The sequence below is a fragment of the Pteropus alecto genome, unplaced genomic scaffold, assembly GCF_000325575.1.
Source record: "Pteropus alecto unplaced genomic scaffold, ASM32557v1 scaffold7, whole genome shotgun sequence".
In the NCBI taxonomy this organism is placed as follows: Eukaryota; Metazoa; Chordata; class Mammalia; order Chiroptera; family Pteropodidae; genus Pteropus; species Pteropus alecto.
The window spans coordinates 9,782,696-9,802,647 of NW_006494614.1; the positions used below are offsets into that span (position 1 = coordinate 9,782,696).

The 19,952-nt window shown below is 45.0% G+C and overlaps 1 protein-coding gene across 1 annotated transcript in view; it reads left to right on the forward strand.

Moving 5' to 3' along the window:
- The first annotated feature begins 950 nt into the window (after positions 1-950).
- The window catches only part of GABRR2 (gamma-aminobutyric acid type A receptor rho2 subunit), a 29,632-nt gene continuing 10,630 nt past the window's right edge, over positions 951-19,952 (forward strand). Inside the window, exons 1-2 of the mRNA XM_006926312.3 lie at positions 951-1,198; positions 8,377-8,483. Of these exons, the coding sequence (XP_006926374.1) occupies positions 1,011-1,198; positions 8,377-8,483 (295 nt within the window). The 5' untranslated portion in view covers positions 951-1,010. The remainder of the gene's footprint in view (positions 1,199-8,376; positions 8,484-19,952) is intronic.

The following is a 19,952-nucleotide window of genomic DNA, read 5'->3' on the forward strand; positions in this document are numbered from 1 at the left end:
ATCTCATTTTGCTAAGTGATCAAAGAGCTCCTTTTGACTCTTACATATTAAAAACCCCAATTCGGTTTCACTTCTAGCTATTGCTTCTCCTGACCTCCATCCTCATCTTGGAGGCATCTACCACATTAAACTTCTCTTCATTCCCAGCATGCAGCAGGCAAGCAGGAAATAGTTTTAAAACACTTTTTTTTTTTTTTTTGGTTCAGTGGTTCAGTAGGTTAAACATAACCGTACGTATCTTTACACTTCCCATGTTCGTAGTTCCATATCTTAGGATACACATCAAGCCTAATTTACAATGTTTGACATTTACATTTTAGGATTTAAGGCCAAAGTTAATCTAATGCTAGTGATAGGAAGAAGATCTTACATAATCATGAATTCTTTTTTGGTTTATGCTTTCCTTCAAAATCAAAATGTATTTTATGATTTGATGTGTTTTCATTGAAAAAAAATCTGATATGTATACAAGGGAAAAGCAAGCATCCTTGATCATAGGCAAAGCACAGTCTCTTAGATCAAGAAAATAAAGCAACCTTGTAAAAACAGATCATTTGTATGTTTACTCGGCATTTCCTGAGCACACTCATACACTCATCTCCATGTCCAGAAGTTTTCCCTGAAAATCCATTCAGAATCCAAGCTGACTCCCTGCTGCATGTGACAGGCTGGTTTTATGTAGCCAGAGAGATGGATTAATGATCTCAGCAAAAAGCTGGCATGTTCAAGAGATTTAATTTTTTTTTTTTTTTATATAACGGTTTTAGCCAAAGCTGTTTTAGAACTAAGCGGAAGCCGAGTTTCACAGGAGGACAAACTTGTTGACTAATAACCAATCACTAAGCAGCAGGGAGGGCAAAGCTTTGGTGTTTGTGTCATGTCCTAGAGAGTAGGGCGGGTAGAATGGTATAAGTATCAGTATCAAATATTAAATCGGGAAAATCAGTCTGGCCAGGCATGCCCTCACAGCCCTTCCAAGAAGCACTGTCACGAGGCAGCAGACTGAATCAATGGTTAAGCCCAGGGAGATTTTTCCCACTGCTGGTTACTGGAAAGCAGCTTCTGGCATCATAGACATTCACAAAATGCCTTATTTTACAAGACTCATTTTGTTCTTGTTTTGCCTGATGGTTCTTGTGGAGAGCAGAAAGCCCAAGAAGAGGAGATGGACAGGGCAGCTGGAAATGCCCAAGCCAAGGTAAAGTCATGGCTGAGAGGGGAGGGATGGCACTTGCAGCAGCCTCTCACTGGGCACAAGTATTCTATTGTGTCACAAGCAGTGAGAGCAAAGCTAGACTGGGTTGAGCTTTTCATTATGAAGTCTGTGTTCAGCCAAAGCATTTTGATTTAAGGCAGGTGATTGAAAACTTAGTAGGTAAAACATTTTTGTATTTCTCAGACTGTGCTGCTTTGTATCTAAGGATTACATCCTATAGGTACCATAAATGGCCTGCTAAGTAATTACATTCAAGTATTTTTGGGGGGAAATATATATGGGAATTTAGCCTCAACTACTAAAAATGTAGCTGGCAGTTGTCTTTAAATTATTTGATTGGACATCACTTTCTAATGGTATTGAATTTATTTTACTGTTTTGAATCTTGGAAAAGGTATTTGAAATTTGCTAAGTTATCAGAAATGTACATGTGGACAACAGTGAATGCCATTTCATAATGTAATGGAAACATTTCCAGGAAATACTGGTTAGGCCCAGAATTTGCATTCAAAACCATTACATTACAAATCAAAGTTCTTTAATAAGTTTGTTTTGAACTGATGTACAAAGGCTGAAATTCCAGGCCTGATACAGACATAAGGACTGTTCGGCATGAAGAAAAGAGCAAGCAGCTAAAATATAAACACCAAGTGTGAAATATTACACATTTTCCATTCTACTAAGATTGTGTGAACTACTGATCATGAATATAAACTAATGTACATTATCTAGGTCAGTGGTCTCTAGTTTTAATCACACACCACTATCAGTGACAATTTTTGAAACTATCTCCACTATATGTGTATATTTAATTACAAATTACATATGCATACTATTATAAATATGTATATTAAATTGAAGCTTGACTGCTTCCTTATTTTTAGATAAAAACTAACTGTAAGTAAGAGTTACAATCTCTAGTTCCTGCTTCCCTGTGGACCATCTTAACCACCGCAGGTGTATGCCTAGGCTTTGGAGACTACTGCTCTGAGAGATGTAAATATTCTGTAGAGCCTAATCCTACTCGGTCAGAGAGCAAATGGATAAAAATCCAGGATGATGGGAAAGCGATGCAGCTCTAGAAGACTCATCCTGCTTATCTTGCCAGAATCACAGGCTGTTGAACTGGAAGTGACCTCAGAGGTCATCTGGTCCAGCAATTTCCCTGTTTGAATAAACGTAGCATCAAAAGGGGGTTTCCCAGCCAAAGAAGTGCGAGAAACTCTGATTTAGACCATTTTAAACAGATGTCTTTATAGCAGCATTTTTAGAATTGTTATTATGCAAATGGATATTGTGACTCTTGAGGGGAATAAATTAAGCAGTGTTTCTAAAAATAAACACAAGAGCCTACCACACTTTATGGGACTATCTTGTGGGATTCATACAACATGCGTAGGGAAACACCGTCTCATGTTACAGATGCCAAAACATTGGCGTGAGTAATTAACACAGCTTGCTAGTGGCTAAACAGGATCAGAACACAGGTTTCTGATTTACTCAGCCTGGAGACAAAGCAATGTCTGTAACAGTCTATTCCCTAGAAAGTTGCTGGGGTTCTGCACAAGTCCCTCAGGGATCCTTGAGGATCCCGGTTGGCACTCTGAGCTGTCACAACTCTGTCACTCCTCAGAAGACCCAGCTTCATTCCCAAACACCTGCATGATGGAATCCAACCCTTAGTAGTGAGGAGAATTTCTTGAATTCCATCCCATGAGCTGTTAAAGTGAGTGAAAAAGATGAATATACACATTCAAAGAATATAAAATAATTATTGAACAGAGGCTGAGAAAAAGGATAGAGAAAATGTCACATCAGGGAACATGGTTCTAGGCCTTCTGCATCCACCAGGGCATGTACGTGGTCAGACAGTCACAGAGCTGTGCCGTTCTGTGAAAAATTTCAGCCAAGCCTCTGACTAAAAAACTACTTCCTTTATTGACATGCAAGAGTTAAGCTATACTAATAAACAGGAATAAAATTACTGACTCTTATGGTCTTAGAGCATTTCATCTCTGTAGCATAGCTCCTTTTCTTAGTTCTTATGGTGTGTGAGTGTGTGCATGTGTGTGACTGTATTTGTGAATGTGCTCATATACATTACAGGTGAATGTGTGACTGTGTGTATGAGATCACGTGTGTGGTATGTGAGTTTGACCATGTGCACTGTGCATGTGACTGGTATATGGTGTATGGTATATGGCATGTCCGTGTATGACCGTGTGTGTGCATTTGTGTGTGTGTGAGAACAAAACTTCTAAGAAAAGGAGCTATGCTACAGAGATGAAATGCTGTCAGGACCTCTTCTAACCCATAAACCTTCTCTGCCTCGGTCTGGCCAAGGCACCCTCACTAAACTGTTATTCTGCCCACCAGCTGCTTTTTCAAAAACTGCCTCTGGTTTTCTGACTCTTTGCATCCCTGTTTATTGAATCACTGCCTAGTAAGCATGTTTGTTTTCTCACAGCTGTTTGCTTTGTGCCGTTCTGTTCTTGTCTCTCAGCCCCCCAGCTTTATTCCAGCTCCTCCCTGCCCTGCTGCCTAAGCCAGCCCCCTGACCACATGATTGCTTTCCTGCCAAAGAGAGGCCTTTCTCCCTTGAGATCTGAAAATAAAGCAAACTTTGGGCTCTGGGAGTCTGGGCTCTGCCCCGGTCCAGAAGCCTGGGGTCCCCTTCCATGTTTCCTTTCCCATTGGCTATCCCCTTGGTGCCACCTGCCCTGGGCTATCCTCCTTGTTTTGCGTTGGATCCAGGAGCAGCTTTGCTCTCCTGCTACCCAGTGACCCGCATCCTTCCTAGATGGGCCCAGGAAGGAAGTGGGGTCGGGAAGGAAGTGGGGTCAGGCAGTCAGGAAAACCAGGTTTAGGCCCTGGTTCTGCGGTTCTCCTTCATGTCGCCGAGTTTCCTGATCTTTCTGAATCTCGTTTCTCCAGCTCAAAAGGGGATGGTGGCGAGCCCTTCCCCACTGGGAAAATGAGGTGACTTGGCAGTGCTAGGCCTGTTCAGTGAGGAGGCAATTTATGTGGGCTGGTCATTATGATTGCTATTATTGCTGCCAAATAAATGTCAACACGAAACTACTATAGCAATGCTTCTCAAAGGCGTGGTGAGCACATTTTCCTTTTTCTCTCACCCCTCACCTCTCCCGAGTCTGAGTTGGAGGTCCCGTGAAGGTTCCGGTGGCCCCACAGCTCTGGGACATGGGATCTGGCCCCTGGAGCTGGCCCCGGGTCCGAGGGCCAAGGGATCCCCGCTGTGCCGGCCAAGCTCCTGTGGAGGATGAATCGAGGGTGTCTGCCTCACTGAAATAGCCCAAGGCTCAGGATATCAGTGGCTTGAGTTACTAAATAAGTGGACCCTTAAATACATTCTGGGCTCTCATTAGAGACACTGGGATTTCCATCCTCGCTTTTGCTGGGGTACTGGCCCTCCAGGACTTCTGCTTCCTTAATCCTCTCCTCTAAATGGATGTGGGGACTCTGCAGACTGGGAGGGATTTGCTGCCTGAGAGACAGAGGGACAGCGAGGTGCTGCCCTCAAAATTTGTCCGTGATCTGCTAAGCCTTGAGGCTGAGCTCTTCCTCTACGTTCCCAGCCAGGGTGCTTTACTGGGGTATCTGAACTTGGCCCCTCATGCGGTCACTGCGTTGAGAACCTGGTCCCTGTTGACTTCTGGAGGAAGAGATGGGTGCGAGTGGAAGCTCCTTAGAAGCACCTGGACCGTGACCATATATGCTTCAAGGGAAGCGCACTTCGTTCCCATATCTCAGCTAAAGGGGAGGAAGAAGTCACATTGGACTCTCCTTGGATACGTTACTACAATGGGCTTGTCTAAAAGCAAATCTGATCATGGCTTCTTCCTCCAGTTGCTCAACAGCCTTCAGTGTTTTCTCTTTGCCTTTGGATAAAGACAAACATTTTAACTCAATCTTTAAGGCTGTGCTGGCCTGGTCTCTGCTTACCTCTGCAGCCTCATTTTGTTCATTTCAGCCACACCCCTTTCTTCCCTTCCCCCATGTCAATCTAATGCCCACTTCTCCTTGAGCGAAGTCACCTCAAACTCAGCATGTCCTAAACCAAAGTACGAATGTGATCAGTTTAAATATTTATAGGATACTCAAGCAGGGATAATCAGACAGTTGGATATACCGGTCTGGAGCAGAGGGCATAGATTTAGCAATCGTCAGCATGTTAATCACAATTGAAGCTACCAACATAGATCAGCCTGCCAAAGAGAGTGCAAGGAGAGAGGAGAAGGTGGCTGGGGCAGGGCCCTGGGGACACTGGCGTTTACAGAGTGGAACAGGCTGTCAGAGAGGCAGGAAGAAACCGAGTGTCCTGAACTGAAAGACAAGGTTCAGGTAGAAGTTGGTCCTCCCTGTCTGGAGAAGCCAGCCCTCAGGGCCTTGGCTCAGGTACCTACGAGCCTGAAGGAAGTGAACACACTGCTACTGCTCCTGCCTTCCCGGCTGCCCCCAACCTATTTTCACCTTCTTCCTGAATGTCTCACAGGCATCCGGAAATCAAAATGACTCATACCAATTAGATGCAACCCCCTCCCCCAAAATATGCCACTCTCTCAGTTTTTACCTTCTCAGGAAATGTCCCCACCATTCACCCAGCTGTCAAATCCTAGACCTGGGTCCTCTCTTCCCCTCATATCCCACACCTAATCCGTCAGCAAGAAGAGGAAGAGACCAGTGAGAGTGGAAGCTCTACCTCTTTCAGATCTGGCCACATTTCTCTATCCCACGCCCCCTACCCTGACCTCAAACCACTGCCCTAATCCAGGCACCATGTTCTCTCAGCAAGTTTCCCAACGGTCTCCCGTTTCTACACTGCCCTCCTAGTTTTCTCTGCACATTAGCCAAGTGATCTCATCAGGTCCTAAACCAGACCTTTTGACTCCCTCTCTCAGAATTTCCATACGTCTCCCCACGCAGGCTCATACTCATGAGGGTCTCATAATCTGGTCCCTGACCTTATCTCCCACCTCCTTTCTTACTTCATTCCTTCTCCTTGCTGTTCTCTAGCCTACTGGTTTCTTACTGTTCCTCACAAGCCAGACTCACCTCAGAACATTTATACATGCTATATTCCCTCTCTCAGAATGCACTTTCTTCAGCTCTTTTTTTGGTGTGCTCTCTCCCTCAACTCCAGGTCTCAGAAGGCTTCCCTGACCATCCTCCACTCCAACCCATCTCTTTCTTATTCCTGACTCTGCTTTATTATATTTTATGGCATTCAGCACTTCCCGGAGTTATATTATTTAACTGCCTACTTGTTTACTGTCTATCTCCCGCACAAAGTTATCAGCCCTGTGAAGGCAGTGAATGTTTGTTGTCCCCATGAGTTGAACAGTATCTGGACAGAGTGTGTGCCTCATAGAAATGTGTTTAGCAAATGAATTTGAGTCGAGGAATTGTGTAACCAGAGTATGGGACAACTGACCATATTTATATTGACGTCCGCAAGATTGATTGATAGGAGGAAATGAATGGAGAGAAACGGTCGGTGGCAGAGCTCTCACTGGAAGTGGGGGAATGATTGGGAGGTCTGGAGCCAGGCCAAGTGGCTCTAAGAGTAGGGCTACAAGGTTGGAAGCCCCAGCTTATAGGGAAATCTCCTTCTTGGGTGGGAGGAGGGTGAGGGGGACAGGCCAACCTTTAGACCAGCACTGAATAATAAAACTTTTTGCAGTTGTGAACATAGTAGCCACCAGAAACATGTGGCTATTGAGCACATGAGTATGGCTAGTGTAACTTAAGAACTAAATATTAATTTTATTTCATTTTAATTAACTTAAATAGCCACATGTGGCTAATGGCTACTTTATTGATCAGCATAGATTTAGACCTCCCATCAATGACACTATCTGAGCTGAGCTGGTAGAGAATGAAAATTAAGAAGGATTTCATAGGAAGATGTCTCAGAGAACAAGAACTCAAGAGAGGAAAGCTGTTACTTTTCTCTTACAGAGTTTAAACAGGAAATATGCTTGGTGCTCTTTTAAAAAAATAAATGAAATGTAACAAGAACACTGGGAATAAAATAGAGGCATATAAATGATTAATAAACACTCAAAAAAAATCTTTGTTTACCTCTGAAAACCTAAATAGCCTACACATCATAAAAATTATGGTAACACTGACTTCTTATAATGTTATTTACTTTTTTCTGTCAAGAATTAGATCTCACATTCTTTCAGACCCAAATGTCCACATGACCTGCCCTTCCTTCCTTCCTTCCTTCCTTCCTTCCTTCCCTCTTTCTCTCTCTCGCTCTCTCGTTTTCCTTTCTTTTTTTCTCTCCCTTTTCTTTTTCTTCTTTCCTCCCACCCTCTCTCTCTCCCTATCTTTCTCTCTCTCCTCCTTTTTTCTTTTTTTTTTTTTGTTAAGTGGTAATCCTGTCAGTAGAATATTGCTTTAGAATATTTCGGATTTTACTGCTTTAGGATTACATGTGGTTGTGGTGAGGGGAAAAAAATGATCTGGAAATAGTGATTGTGAATGGAGAGGAGAGAATTGCTCCTTTGTCATCTGGGTTAGAGAAAAGAGAGTGAACTAGGGTCCTCCAGCCCCAGCTTCCACGTGGGTGGCTGGAGCAACTTTGTCCCCAACTTGGCCTTGATCCCTGCTGGCTGTGAATTGTTTGTTCTCCTGGGGGTTGAAGCTCTGCACCAGGGTGAATTCTGCAGACAGCTGCCAATTGGACTGATAGAAGGAGCATCAGGTCTGACTAGGATAATACCAGCACTTTAAAACTTTATATTTGTCTCAGAGTTTTATTTATCGCAAAATCAATGTTATAACAACATAAATGTTTAAAAAGAAAAAAAAACTGCGCATTTTAATTCTCCGCCATTCAACCCAGAAACTGTCATCCGATCATAATTTTTGACGATTTAGAGCTTGTCAAGGTAAAATGGTGTCCTGCCTGGGAGGTATTTGCATTAGGAAGGCTCTGGAAGGTCCTGGTTCTCTGGTTTGTCTGCCTGTGAGGGCCTGGGGGGAGAGGTGGTGGGGAAGAGTGTCCCTCAGTCTGATGTCTGATGGAGAAAAGGTGCCTAACCGATAGTTCTTACAAGAAGTAATCTCCCCAGATAATCTCACTCAATGCCTTGGGGGCCAATGGAAAAATATCTTGCTTGTCTTTGCAGTCACCTATATAAGAAGAACCTCGATGTGACCAAAATCCGGAAAGGAAAGCCTCAGCCTCTTCTCAGAGTGGAGGATCATGATTTCACCATGAGGCCTGCCTTTGGAGGTAGGACTGCGTCTTCCCCTTGGTCTGGTAGGGCCTTGTCCCCAAGGCTGCCTGCTGCTGTTCTGTTCAGTTCTCTCAGGCACATACCTTCTTGGGGGCCCTGATTTTCTCACTCACAGTAGGATAAGCCCAACTCGCTCCCATAGTCACTAATTTTTTCAAGGAGAAAAGAGCTGGAAGAAAGTGAGTGGAGAGGGGTCTTGACTGAAGAGGAGCTGATTGATGATGACTAAGCTGTTTATATTCAGAAAGGACATGCCCTACTGCTGCCAACATTCTTCTCCTGGAAAAAGTAAGAGCCAGCAGGGAGAGTCTGGACACAAAATGGCTTTCCCACTCAGCCGCCCCATGCCTCGCTGGGTTTTGAGGAGCCGCCTGCTTTCCAACGCAGCAACAACCATTTTGCAAAAGCCCCTTACAAAGTCCACTTGCAGACTTGTTCCGAAAGGAGCTTCCCTGCTCTCGGGGTCAGGGAGGGGTGGCACGGTCGGTGGTTGTCCCTTCCAGGAACTGGAGAAATGCCATGGGAAGGCTAGGGAAGGAGTCAGCCGCCTGCTCTGCCCAACCATGCAGGGAGTTGGGTGAGAGCAGAAACATGCCTGAGGTATGGGGCCAATTCCCGCTTCGTGCATGTGGGGAAACTGAGGCCCGGAGTTTTTCAGCTGATGGACCCTGGCCAGGACAGACCCAAAATGGCCAGCTTCCATTTCCCTTTCTTTCCACTCTTGATCTTCTCTTAGGTCCCAGCATTCTTCTGGGGAGGCAGGAAGAAGTAGGGGTCACAGTAGGGGCAGGCAAGTTAGTGGCCTCTGTTTGCTGGTTTGTAAAATGGGGACAGTGACCCCTACATCTGGGGTTGTTGTGGGGATTAAATGAGATAATGCATGTAAAGCCCCTGGCACATACTCATTCACATCCCCCTAGAAAAACCCATCTATCAGGCCTTCTTCTGTGTGTCTTGTCTGTTAAAGAATTAAGACATTAAATTATCCCAGAGGCCTCTGTATTTTAAAAGGCCTCAAAGCCTTCCATTCCATTTTCTGAGCTCTGACACCTGCTGAGCAGGGGGATAAAAGTAGGCAGCAGGTCACAGCCCTTGCTTCTTCTTCTTGCTTCATTCATCTACTTCATTCATCGCCGCTGGTTCAGATCAGGAGGCTGCTGCCTCTCTGGAAGTTCTGGTTCCCTGGAGGCTCACCATGAATAATACCACCAAGGAATTTTATGAAAATAAAAGTTTCCTTAAAAAGTAGTTCTCAAATAGCTGTATTTGCTCCAGAAAGTCCAAGTCGGACATTTGTGTAAGCAGGGAGCTCACCTTGCCTTTCTTGTAGGGTGTTAGTTAAGATACAGAGATTCAGCTAAGTAGCTAGAACAACAATAAACAGCAGCTTTCATGACAACGAACACTTTTATAGTGATTCCTCTGTGCCAGGAACCAATCCAATCAAGGTACTTACATATACGATCATATTTCAGTCCTTACAAGCACTCTGAGGGGTAGATACTATTATTATACCCAGGTGGGGCACTGAAGCACAGAGAGGTGGAGTGACTGACTCAGGTCACACGGCTACTGAGGTTCGACTCTTCCTCCAATTTGGGTCTCTTTCTTGTCCCCTCTACCAGTATGTCCCTCAGTGCAGGGCTAACATATCCATTAAGCAGAATAGGCATAGCATCTAGGGCTCACAAATGATACTCTTAAGGGCCTCCCAAAATATTTTAATTTATTTTAAAATCAGAAGGAAAAAATGAAATTTTAGAGAGAAGAAAATGTTTTTAATATATAATATAATATATTCATCTTTATCCCAATACAGTTATAAAATGTTTTAAAATATTTTTTAATGGAAGAAGGAGCCCACGAAAGCAAAAATGCCTAGGGCCCTCAAAAGTCATATCGTGGCCCTGACCTAATACACAGTTTTGTGGGGCAGGTGCATGTGTTGGGGTGTGGGCGATATTCTGAACCATGTGTTGTAACTTTCTACTGGAAGCTGTTGTTGTTGGCAGGAGCCTGAGCAGTCACCTGGTCAATACCTTGGGTTTACAGAAGAAGAACCTGGGGTACAGGGGTTTAAGTGATGGCCACAGAACAAATGGGGGGCAGAAACTGGGTTTCTTCTGCGATGTCAGCTGCAAAACTGAAAGCCTCATAAAAATGCCCCCGCCTCAACAGCTGGTGAAGTCCTGCCATGTTCCCAGAAAACTTGGCTATGAACAGAATCATGCAATACGCTGCAGCCCCAGTCAGGGTGCTCCTTCCTCAAGCCATGTTTGAGGAGCAAATTGGACTTTCTGTGCCCTGGTCCCTGTAACTGCTGGGCCCAGCGGTGGGCAGGCTCTCCAAGAGCGTCAAGGGTCAGGATAGTCCCCTGCCCTGCCTGAGTGAGCTTCTGAGTCTGGGGAAGGCCCTGACTTTGAGGGAAGCTGCAGGGAAGAAGGTGTTACCCTAGCAGGTGCGTGATAAGACCTGAGTTTCTTACACATCAGCTGTCAAGATCTCAGTGACCAAAGCAGAGTAGGGGCCCCTCCTCCTTCCTTCCAACACTCTCCCCCAGGGCAGTTGGGCCTCTGGGCACCTTTTATCCCCTGCAGGCATTTCTTGGGTGTCCAGATGTCACTTGTCTAAAAGAGAGGAAGGGGAGCACATAGTGAAGTGCTATGGCTCCACGCCCCCATAAGCCCGTGAACAAGGTTTGTGACTCCAGCAGTCCTGGCCAAGCAGGTGGGACTGGGCCATTGCAGGAGGGGCTTCCCCGCTGCCTGTGGTTCCAATGATTGTGATAACCGATAATCCCTGGAAGCATCTGGAGATGGTTTAGAGCCAAGAAGCCTTCCCTGTGGGTGCTCCGGAGGGTTCCCATTCTATCTAGCACCTCATTCCTGGGCAGGGAGCACTGGCCAGGGACTGAGTGGATCTCCAAGGGAGGAGGCTGGCAGACAGCACATAGATGACTTTGTGCAAGTAACGGAAGGAGCTCCTTCCTTGGGGGCAGCCCTGCGCCAGGCCCCTGGGCCCAGCCTGCTCCAACCACACCCAGCCTACACCTCTCTCTCCTTAGCACCCACACATACCAAGCAGGCCAGGTGAACAGAGACGTCCCCCAATGTTTGCGGGGTATGTCTTCTCTTCCTACATTTTTTTTCTCTGAGAGAGAGTTTCTTAAGAATTGATATTTTAAAGTAATTGATAAAGAGGAATTGGTCTAAGACTAGATACCCCTTGGATGACCTTTTCAGTGTGGAAAGAGAAAAGATTAAAAATCTGGCAGCTTCCTAATAATCCCAGGGATCAGTCGGAACACAAATACCTTGTCTAAGCTCCCAGCTGCCTGGTTCCGTGGTGTGTCCTGGTTAGAGGAACCTCCAGAGGCCCGGGGCTTTTCTCCATTTGTTAAAAGAAATGTTGCATGCTGATTTTTAAAAATTAAAATTTGATTTTTAAAAAGTTGTGGTAAAATATATATAACATAAGATTTACCATCTTAACCATATTTAAGTGTACACTTCAGTGGCATTAAGCACATTCACAGTGTCATGTAACTGTCACCACCATCCATCTCCAGAACTTCATCTTCCTAAACTGAAACTCTGTATTCTTTAAACAATAGCCCCCCACTTCCCTCTTCCCCCAGTCCTGATATCCACCCTTCTACTTTCTGTCTCTATGAATTTGACTACTTTCAGTACCCCATACAAATGGCATCATACAGTTTTTGATTGGCTTTTGTGACTGGCTTATCTACTTATCATAATGTCTTCAAAGTTCATCCAGGTTGTAGCATGTGACAGGATTTCCTTCCTTTTTAAGGCCAAATAATATTCTATTGTATGATTACATCACATTTTGTTTTTCCATTCTTCTGTCAATGGACATTTGGATTGTTTCCACCTTTTGACTATTGTGAGTAATGCTGCTATTAATGTGTGTGTAGAAATATCTGAGATCCTGCTTTCAATTCTTTTAGGTATATACTCAGAAGTAGAATTGCTGGATCATATGGTAGTTCTATGTTTGATTTTTTTAAATTATTTTTTTACTTATTGTGGTGACATTGATAATAAAATCTAATAAGTTTCAAGTGTACACTTCAACAGTAAGTCATATGTATATTGCATTGTGGCTGTGTTTAATTTTTTGAAGAACCACCACACTTTCTTCAACAACAGCTGTACTATTTTACAATTCCACTAGCCCAATGCTGATTTTTAATTCAGACTGTATACATGGGAGGTAAAGGGGCAATGTAGTGTCATCATGGATTCTTTTGATTATATCCAAGAAATTTGTCAGGATACTCAGGAAGAATGGTGGCAACAAAGTAGGTTAGGTTCTCCAACCAAAACACTATTATTCTTAAGAGAAATATGTGTTTTCCTGAGCTGTTATGTGTCAGGCAAGGTCAGTGGCACTTGGGTCTCAGGGTGAGCAAGATGGCCACAGTCCTTAGAGTTTTCAGCTCTTGTTGGGGAGACCAGTGTTAACAAAATCCTCAAATCAAAATGTCAAATTATTGCTTTCGATTTTATATCCCACATATGAGTGGTATTGTGGTTTTTCAACTTCCGTCTGATTCATTACACCTAGCATGATTATCTCAAGATCCACTCATGTTGTCGCAAGTGACAGTATTTCATCTTTTCTTATGGCTGAGTAATAGTCCGTTGTAAAACTGAAAGCAATAAACACGACAAACAAACAGACTCATGGACATGGTCAGTGGATGAGTGGTTACCAGAGGGAAATGGGAGAGGGAGGAGGTAGATAGGAGTAAAAGGGGTTAGATATTTGGTGACAGAAGGAAATCTAACTCTGAGTGGTGAACTCACAATACAATATATATAAGACTCACTGTTTAATGATACACTTGAAACTTATTTGATTTTGTTAATCAATGTCACCCCAATAATTTAAAAAAATATATATATATATCAAATTGCAAGAGCTGCTGGGAAGAATAGGCCAAGAACCATGGGGTGGGCACAACAGGGGCTGGTCATGGGTGCAGCCAAGTATGGTCATGGGCTCCAGGAAACAACTGCCCAAGGAGCCGGTGAAGAGAAATGCCAAGCAGCCACGCTAGCCTGGGAAGCTCATGCTGTTGGAATCTTTTACATTCAATTATTTTTGCTGCAACAATAGATTGTTCTCAAGGAGCTAACAGTCGATGGGGAAACATAAATGATTAAGTGCAATTAAGTGTTGCAGAAGCAATGTAGGACGCTTCTACTTATGGGATGGGGGAACTGAGAGAGTGGTCAGTTCTCCCAAGAGAGGAGATCAGAGAAGTCTTCGTTCAGGGAGGTAATTCTCACAAAGAGTCTAGAAAGATGCATGGTGGGTGAGCCCAGAGGACGGAGAAAGGAGGACAAGCCAGGGAGAAGGGTGCTCACAGATAAGGGTGCGTCAGGGCATGTGAGTGGCTCTGTGTGGCTGCACTATGTCAGGTGTGGGCACGCGTGCGCGCGCGTGTGTGTGTGTGTACATAGGGAGGGGACACAGAGAGGAAAGTGTGGTTTGTAGGGCAGGGCAGCTCCACTAGGGCCGTGCTGTGTTTGGATTCTCAGCAGCACGGCTCAGGCTGAGGAATGACAGAATGAGACGTGTGCCTTAGGAAGTTCACATTGCGTCTGTGTGCAGGATGCCAGAGCCTTTAAGAATGGATGCTGGACAATGGCTGACCACCTCAGCAATGGTCCAGACCAGAGTTGATGGGAGATTAAGCTAAGACTGTAGAAAGAAGTGGGGGAGGGGTGGGTCTGTGAGGTGCTAAGGAGGGAGATGGCCTCTGATAGAATTAGAGGAGCCTGGGACACCTAAGTGTCTGACCTGAGGAAGACCATTCACTGAGATGGAGACCTGGAAAAGCAATTGGAAAAGGTAAAGTAACAGTCTTGAAATAGATGGCCTGCTCAAAGGGGCAAGTGTGGAGAGTTTAATGGTCTGTTCTTGAAGTGTGGGAGGGGTTCAAGGAAACTAACAATCTGAAGTGAAGCCCAGAGGGCTGGAAGAGAGCAGAGCCACTACCATGTAGAGGCCTGAACTGTGGGAGGAGTGAATATCTTTTCTAGATTTTACCTGAATCTAGAAAAGAGTTAGAGCTGTGGAAAGGGGCCACCCCAACAGACAGGAGCCTCGGCTTCTGAAGGAGGGCTGTCACCGGTCACCCTGCAGGGAGTGTTCTGGGAGAGAATCAGTTCCTCTCATTCTCCTCCTGCCTTCTGACATCTACTGGCACCTTCGTTGGCTGAGTCCAACCAGACGGCAGAGGGCAAGGGCCTATTGTCAGCAGCAGCCTTGGGCTTGGGAAAGGGGACCCTGCCATGGCAACATACCTGTTGGCAGGGTATGATCTGTGAGCCAAGTGAGTGTGCCCACCTGGGGTCTCCTTTCTAGGCTACACTTAGGTTCAGGGACCCAGAGTTACCTGTCCACATAGCTCTGAGCTACTTCCAGTACCCGCTTAGGCCCCTTCCCCATGGGGACTGCCCTGTGTCTATATGCATATCTGGTTCTGAGAGGTGACTGAAGGGTGGCTGTCAGAAGGGGGTTGGATGGAGCTGAGATCCATGGGCGGGGGTGTCCATGTGCACAAGAGGCTCTTCTCTGTGCAGGGTGCTGCTGTGGGTGGAAGAAGAGGGGCCCATTCGCCCTGTCCTGCCATGTGCTGGCCCAGAGGAGTCTGAGTTCTGAAGTTGGACTTGGTGTTCTGGGTTTATGTGAAGTGTATTTTTCAAAGAAATATGATAAGATGTATGTCACTTTGCAGTTTCTTATAACCATTAGATACTCAAGCATATGGCATATGGGCCTCTAGTTGTACTCTTGCCTAGGGGTGGGCCTGCAAATGTTAGCGCTGCCCATACAGGTCAGCTCTTCAGCACAGAGCAGTGGGGAGGAGGGTGGAACGTGGGCCTGGAGTGGCAAACCCAGAGGTCAGTGTTGGGTGGGTTGAGATTGAATGAGTTGGGGAAGCCCAAGAAATGGGACCTAGCCAGTGACCAGGGGCAGGTTGGGGCACTGGCTAGGCCTGTAGTGCCTTCCCCATATCAGCTTCTAGAATACAGGGGAACACTTTCTATAATAAATTCAAATGTCTAAGGAATGAATTTAGGAGAGAAGGTAGGAAACATTGGCTCATATGCTTCTTTGAGCATCACTGGGTACTTGTTAGAGATGTAATTCTGGGCCCCCACCCCAGGCCTCTTGAACGAGAGACTCTGGGGTAAGGCCCAGGCGTTTGGGTTTTTACAAGTCCTGCAGTGATGCTGATCCACATTCAAGTTTGAGAACTACTGGATGACTGACCTTTAAGGAGACTTCTAGAAGTGAGATTTTAAAATGTCTTGTGCCCTGGTGTCCATTTTCCTTTTGCTGTAAACTCTTCCACTCTTCCTCCTCTACCAGCTGTCTCCACTTCCTACTTATCACCTGCTCCTGCCCCATGGCACTTGTCGTGATGAGGAGTCTTTTCCTGGGCCTCAGCCTACTTGACCTCTCTCGGATGGCCGCCCTCCTCTGTTGAAACTCCCTCCCCCTGCGGTCTCTGTGATAGCTCTTCCCTGGCTCCTTCTCTGAGGTCCTTGGGCCCCTTTTCCTCCCTGCAGACACTCAGCCCCTCCCACAACCAGCTGCCCCCTTAAGCTGATGAGGACTCTCAGTCTCCCTCCTGAGCCTGATCTGTGACCTGAACTCCAATTGCTGTTAAAGTCTAGAAGAGGCTCCACTGGATAGCGAACAAATTTCTTAAATTTAATAACCAAAAACAGACCTGTCTAGTCGGGGCCCAGCCCTTCCCCACTGCCAGACACTCTGAACTTCCACCTGGGCTAAGTAAAATACACCAATGTACACTAACATTCCTGTTGAAAAATATATGCTTAAACTCTCAGCATTTCTGAATTATCAAGTTAGACAATATTTGTTTGTTAATGGGAGCATTTAGTTTATTTATCATCCTACCCTGTCCTTTTTATTGTCCAACTTATTTATTCTACATTCTTTCTTTCTTCCTTTCTTTCCTTTTTTCTTCCTTCCTTCCTTCCTTCCTTCCTTCCTTCCTTCCTTCCTTCCTTCCTTCCTTCCTTCCTTCTTTCTCTCTCTTTCTCTCTCTCTCTCTCTCTCTCTCTCTCTCTCTCTCTCTCTCTATCTTTCCTTTCTTGCTTTCTTTTAGACTGATTATTTTTGGTTATTCCTATTTTGGCTTTCCTATTTTAGTTTTGAAAATCATATTCTTAGAATTTTTTGGTGGTTTCCCAGAAAACAACATGGCTTATCCCTTGGCTTATCTCACTGGTTTGGTAATTAGCAACTTTTATTGTTCTCCTGACAAGGCAATGACCTCGGGACACTTTCAATCCATTTAAATCCCTCCCTCCTTAAATGTTATATTTGTTGTGTATTTTCATTTAGTTTTTCAACCCTACAATGCATTTTATGTAGTCAATGTTCACTTACGATTATGCATATATTTACCATTTTTATTGGACTTTATTCGTTCTTGTATGCCCAGCTTTCCTTCTGAGATCACGTTCCTTCTGCTTGAAAAATACTTTTGTTTAGGGCAGGATGCTTCTTGGAAAATTCTCTCAATTTTAGGTTGTCTGAAAATTCTATCTCACATTCATTCTTAAAGCATCAGTGGGGAAGAAATGACATATGTCTTAATTTCAAAAAATGGATAAATTCCTAATGTGCTCTTTTCAGGACCATGTGAAGAGAAATAATGGCAGAAAGGCTAGGAACCAAGCAAAGCCCTTGGCTAAACATGTATTTCTCTTATGCTGCCTTGAATTTGTCCCCTCACTGGCCATACTGCCTGAAATTACACGAGCGACTTCTATTTGGCTCACCAGATCCCTCTCTGAAAGCAGAAAAACCCACAGCTATGTCAATGAGCCAAGGCATGGATGCCTCATTAATTTAACTATTTTCTTTCTAATACCTGGTAGGACTCAGTCTCACTCAAAACATAAAACTGTTCATGGAAGAAGTAAAAAGACCAGTAATTTGGAAGAATTTCTCCCCCAACAGTTTGCGTAGGACCACAAAATGCAGAGTTCAGGAGATCCAGGGAGCCTTAGCCTTTGGCTGTGGGGCAGGTCAAAGGCAAAGGTCAGCTCCATGCTTCTGGATCAAAGAGGGCAGGGCCATTGGTTCTGTTCTAGCTTGAGGAGTGAGTCCTTCAGAATGCAGCGCTGGAGCATCCTGAACACACAGATTGCTCACCTCCCCAACAGCCCAGTTTCCCTGAGAACATGGCCTGCACTCCAGCATTGATGTCACCCTCACAGGCTTTATCAAATTTCTCTTAGAAGGGTGGCTGGAGCTGTGGAGAGCAAGGCGGCCCTGAGAACAGAGAGACAGTAACAGGTAGCAAGCAAGCTGATATATTTATCTGGAAAGTGTCCTTAGCCCAAACCAGCTGCTGGTCAAACATTGTGAGCATTATCTGAAAACAAGGCCACCGGGAAGTGGGTCCAAAGAGGGTGATGCCTTTATCGTTTCTTTCCTTTGGCTCCTGAAACACCGGATGTGGCAGGTCACATGGTGCGTGGGTGGAGTGCAGCATAGCTGCCACAGAAGCAGCGCCATCAGGGGTTAAGAGCTTGGACTCTAGGCTGTTTTAATATCTCAGGCTAACAAAGAGTCCAGAGGATGAGGAGATTAACCAACCACACTTCCCCACTGGCAATGTTAGAAGCACACAGCCCTATGCAGGGATCTGGGTACTGGGAGAGGGCCCCAGCCAGGCTATTGGCAGACCCTCCCTTGTGTTGCAAGGCCCTCAGGAGAGAAAGGCAGACTATTCAGCCCTCAGGAGAGGTCCTCCTCTCCACATGGAACATTGGGCTTCTGGCACCTTTAAAGCATTCCTGGAGCCTGGAATAAGAAGAGAATACCATACTGCTGTCAGAGCAGAGATTTCTAATGGGCCCTGGCCTAAGCTATCGGTTGAGGAACACAGGAAAATAAAAAGACCAGTTTACATCCTGATTTCTCTGAGAGGTGAAAAAGTAAAAATAAAAAGATAAAACATTATACTCATTTGCTTTCATGTTTAAGAACATAGGAAATAGCCACTAAATCACGCCAGTAATAAATAAAATGCTTCTATTCAATAGAGATCAGCCCAAAAAGCAAATTTTTAATGGTGGGATTGCAGGTATTATCAAGCCTATGGGGGAGTTTCGAGGGGAGTCGGTGAGCCCATCAAATGCCCTGGGCCACCTCCGTGAGGACACCTGTATTTGGGTGGAGACAGCGTTGAGCTTTCTGGTTTCTATTTCATGTTAGCACCTCTGATCTTCCCTCTCTGCCCATGGCCAAAGTCTTGGTCCCTTACAGTCCATCCCATTCCCTAAGACCCAGACTTCCCCTGCCACCTTAAGGTTCTTCCTACTCAGACCACTATGGGTCAGGATTTTGGGGTCCTGAATTCCCTGGCTAGGGCTCAGAGGATCCAGGGCAGTGGGCCTGGCCTCTGGACAAGTCCCTCTCCCTGGGATGCCTGGCTCAGCTGCCACTTAACCCTCTCAGAAACAGTTCTTGCCTGTGAGTGCAATAGCATTCATTAATATGTTTGACAGACGTAGATTTTTGTTTTTCCCTCCATTCTAAGTTTTTAAAAAATACATATTAAAATCTAAAAAAAAAAACCAAACAAACAACCACACATTTTGTGGAAGCATAACATACATATAAAAAAAGCACATAAATTGTAAGCGTAAAGCCCACTAAGTTATCACAAAGTGAACCTACCAATGTGATCATCACTCAGACCAAAAAATAGAACAGGAACCCACAGATAAACACAGTTTTAGAAATCTCATCACTGGCTAGATGAAATTGAGTGCCGACCTTCTGTGCTATGTATTCTTGTACTTTTCATATGACACATCCTGAAGTTTTCAAAATTCCGTATGGTGTTGTTTTTCACTGTGATCTAACTGTACATGTAAGAGATCTCATCTCACACGATGTAAAAGGCTTCTAGTGGGCAGGACCCCAGCTATCTGTTAGGTACTGTGTAGGTGGGGCTTGAATGACTGAATGAATCCAGCCCCGGGCGTGCAGGTGTCCCAAGCCCACATTAGAGGTTCTTAGGCCTTATTCTTGGTCTCTCATTCTATCCTTTTTAGATGTCACAGGAGGACAAATGACTAGGGTCTCCACTCAAACACTAGCACAATATTAATACATCTACCCTACAGAGAGCCCTGAGACTACACAATAGGAATCCAGCTCTTTGACTCATGCAGCAGGCATAGATTAAAAATCACCTTGGCCCAGGAAAGGCACGTAAGGCAGACAGTCATTGCCCTCAGGAACCAAACACATCAGGAAGTAGCAAGAAAACCCTCACGGAATTTGAACCACTGCCTCCCTCCTGCTTCAGTCAGGCTATCCCAAGAAGGGAGTTGGGATGGTCTCCCAGCCCAGTGGTGGAGGGGAATGTGCCT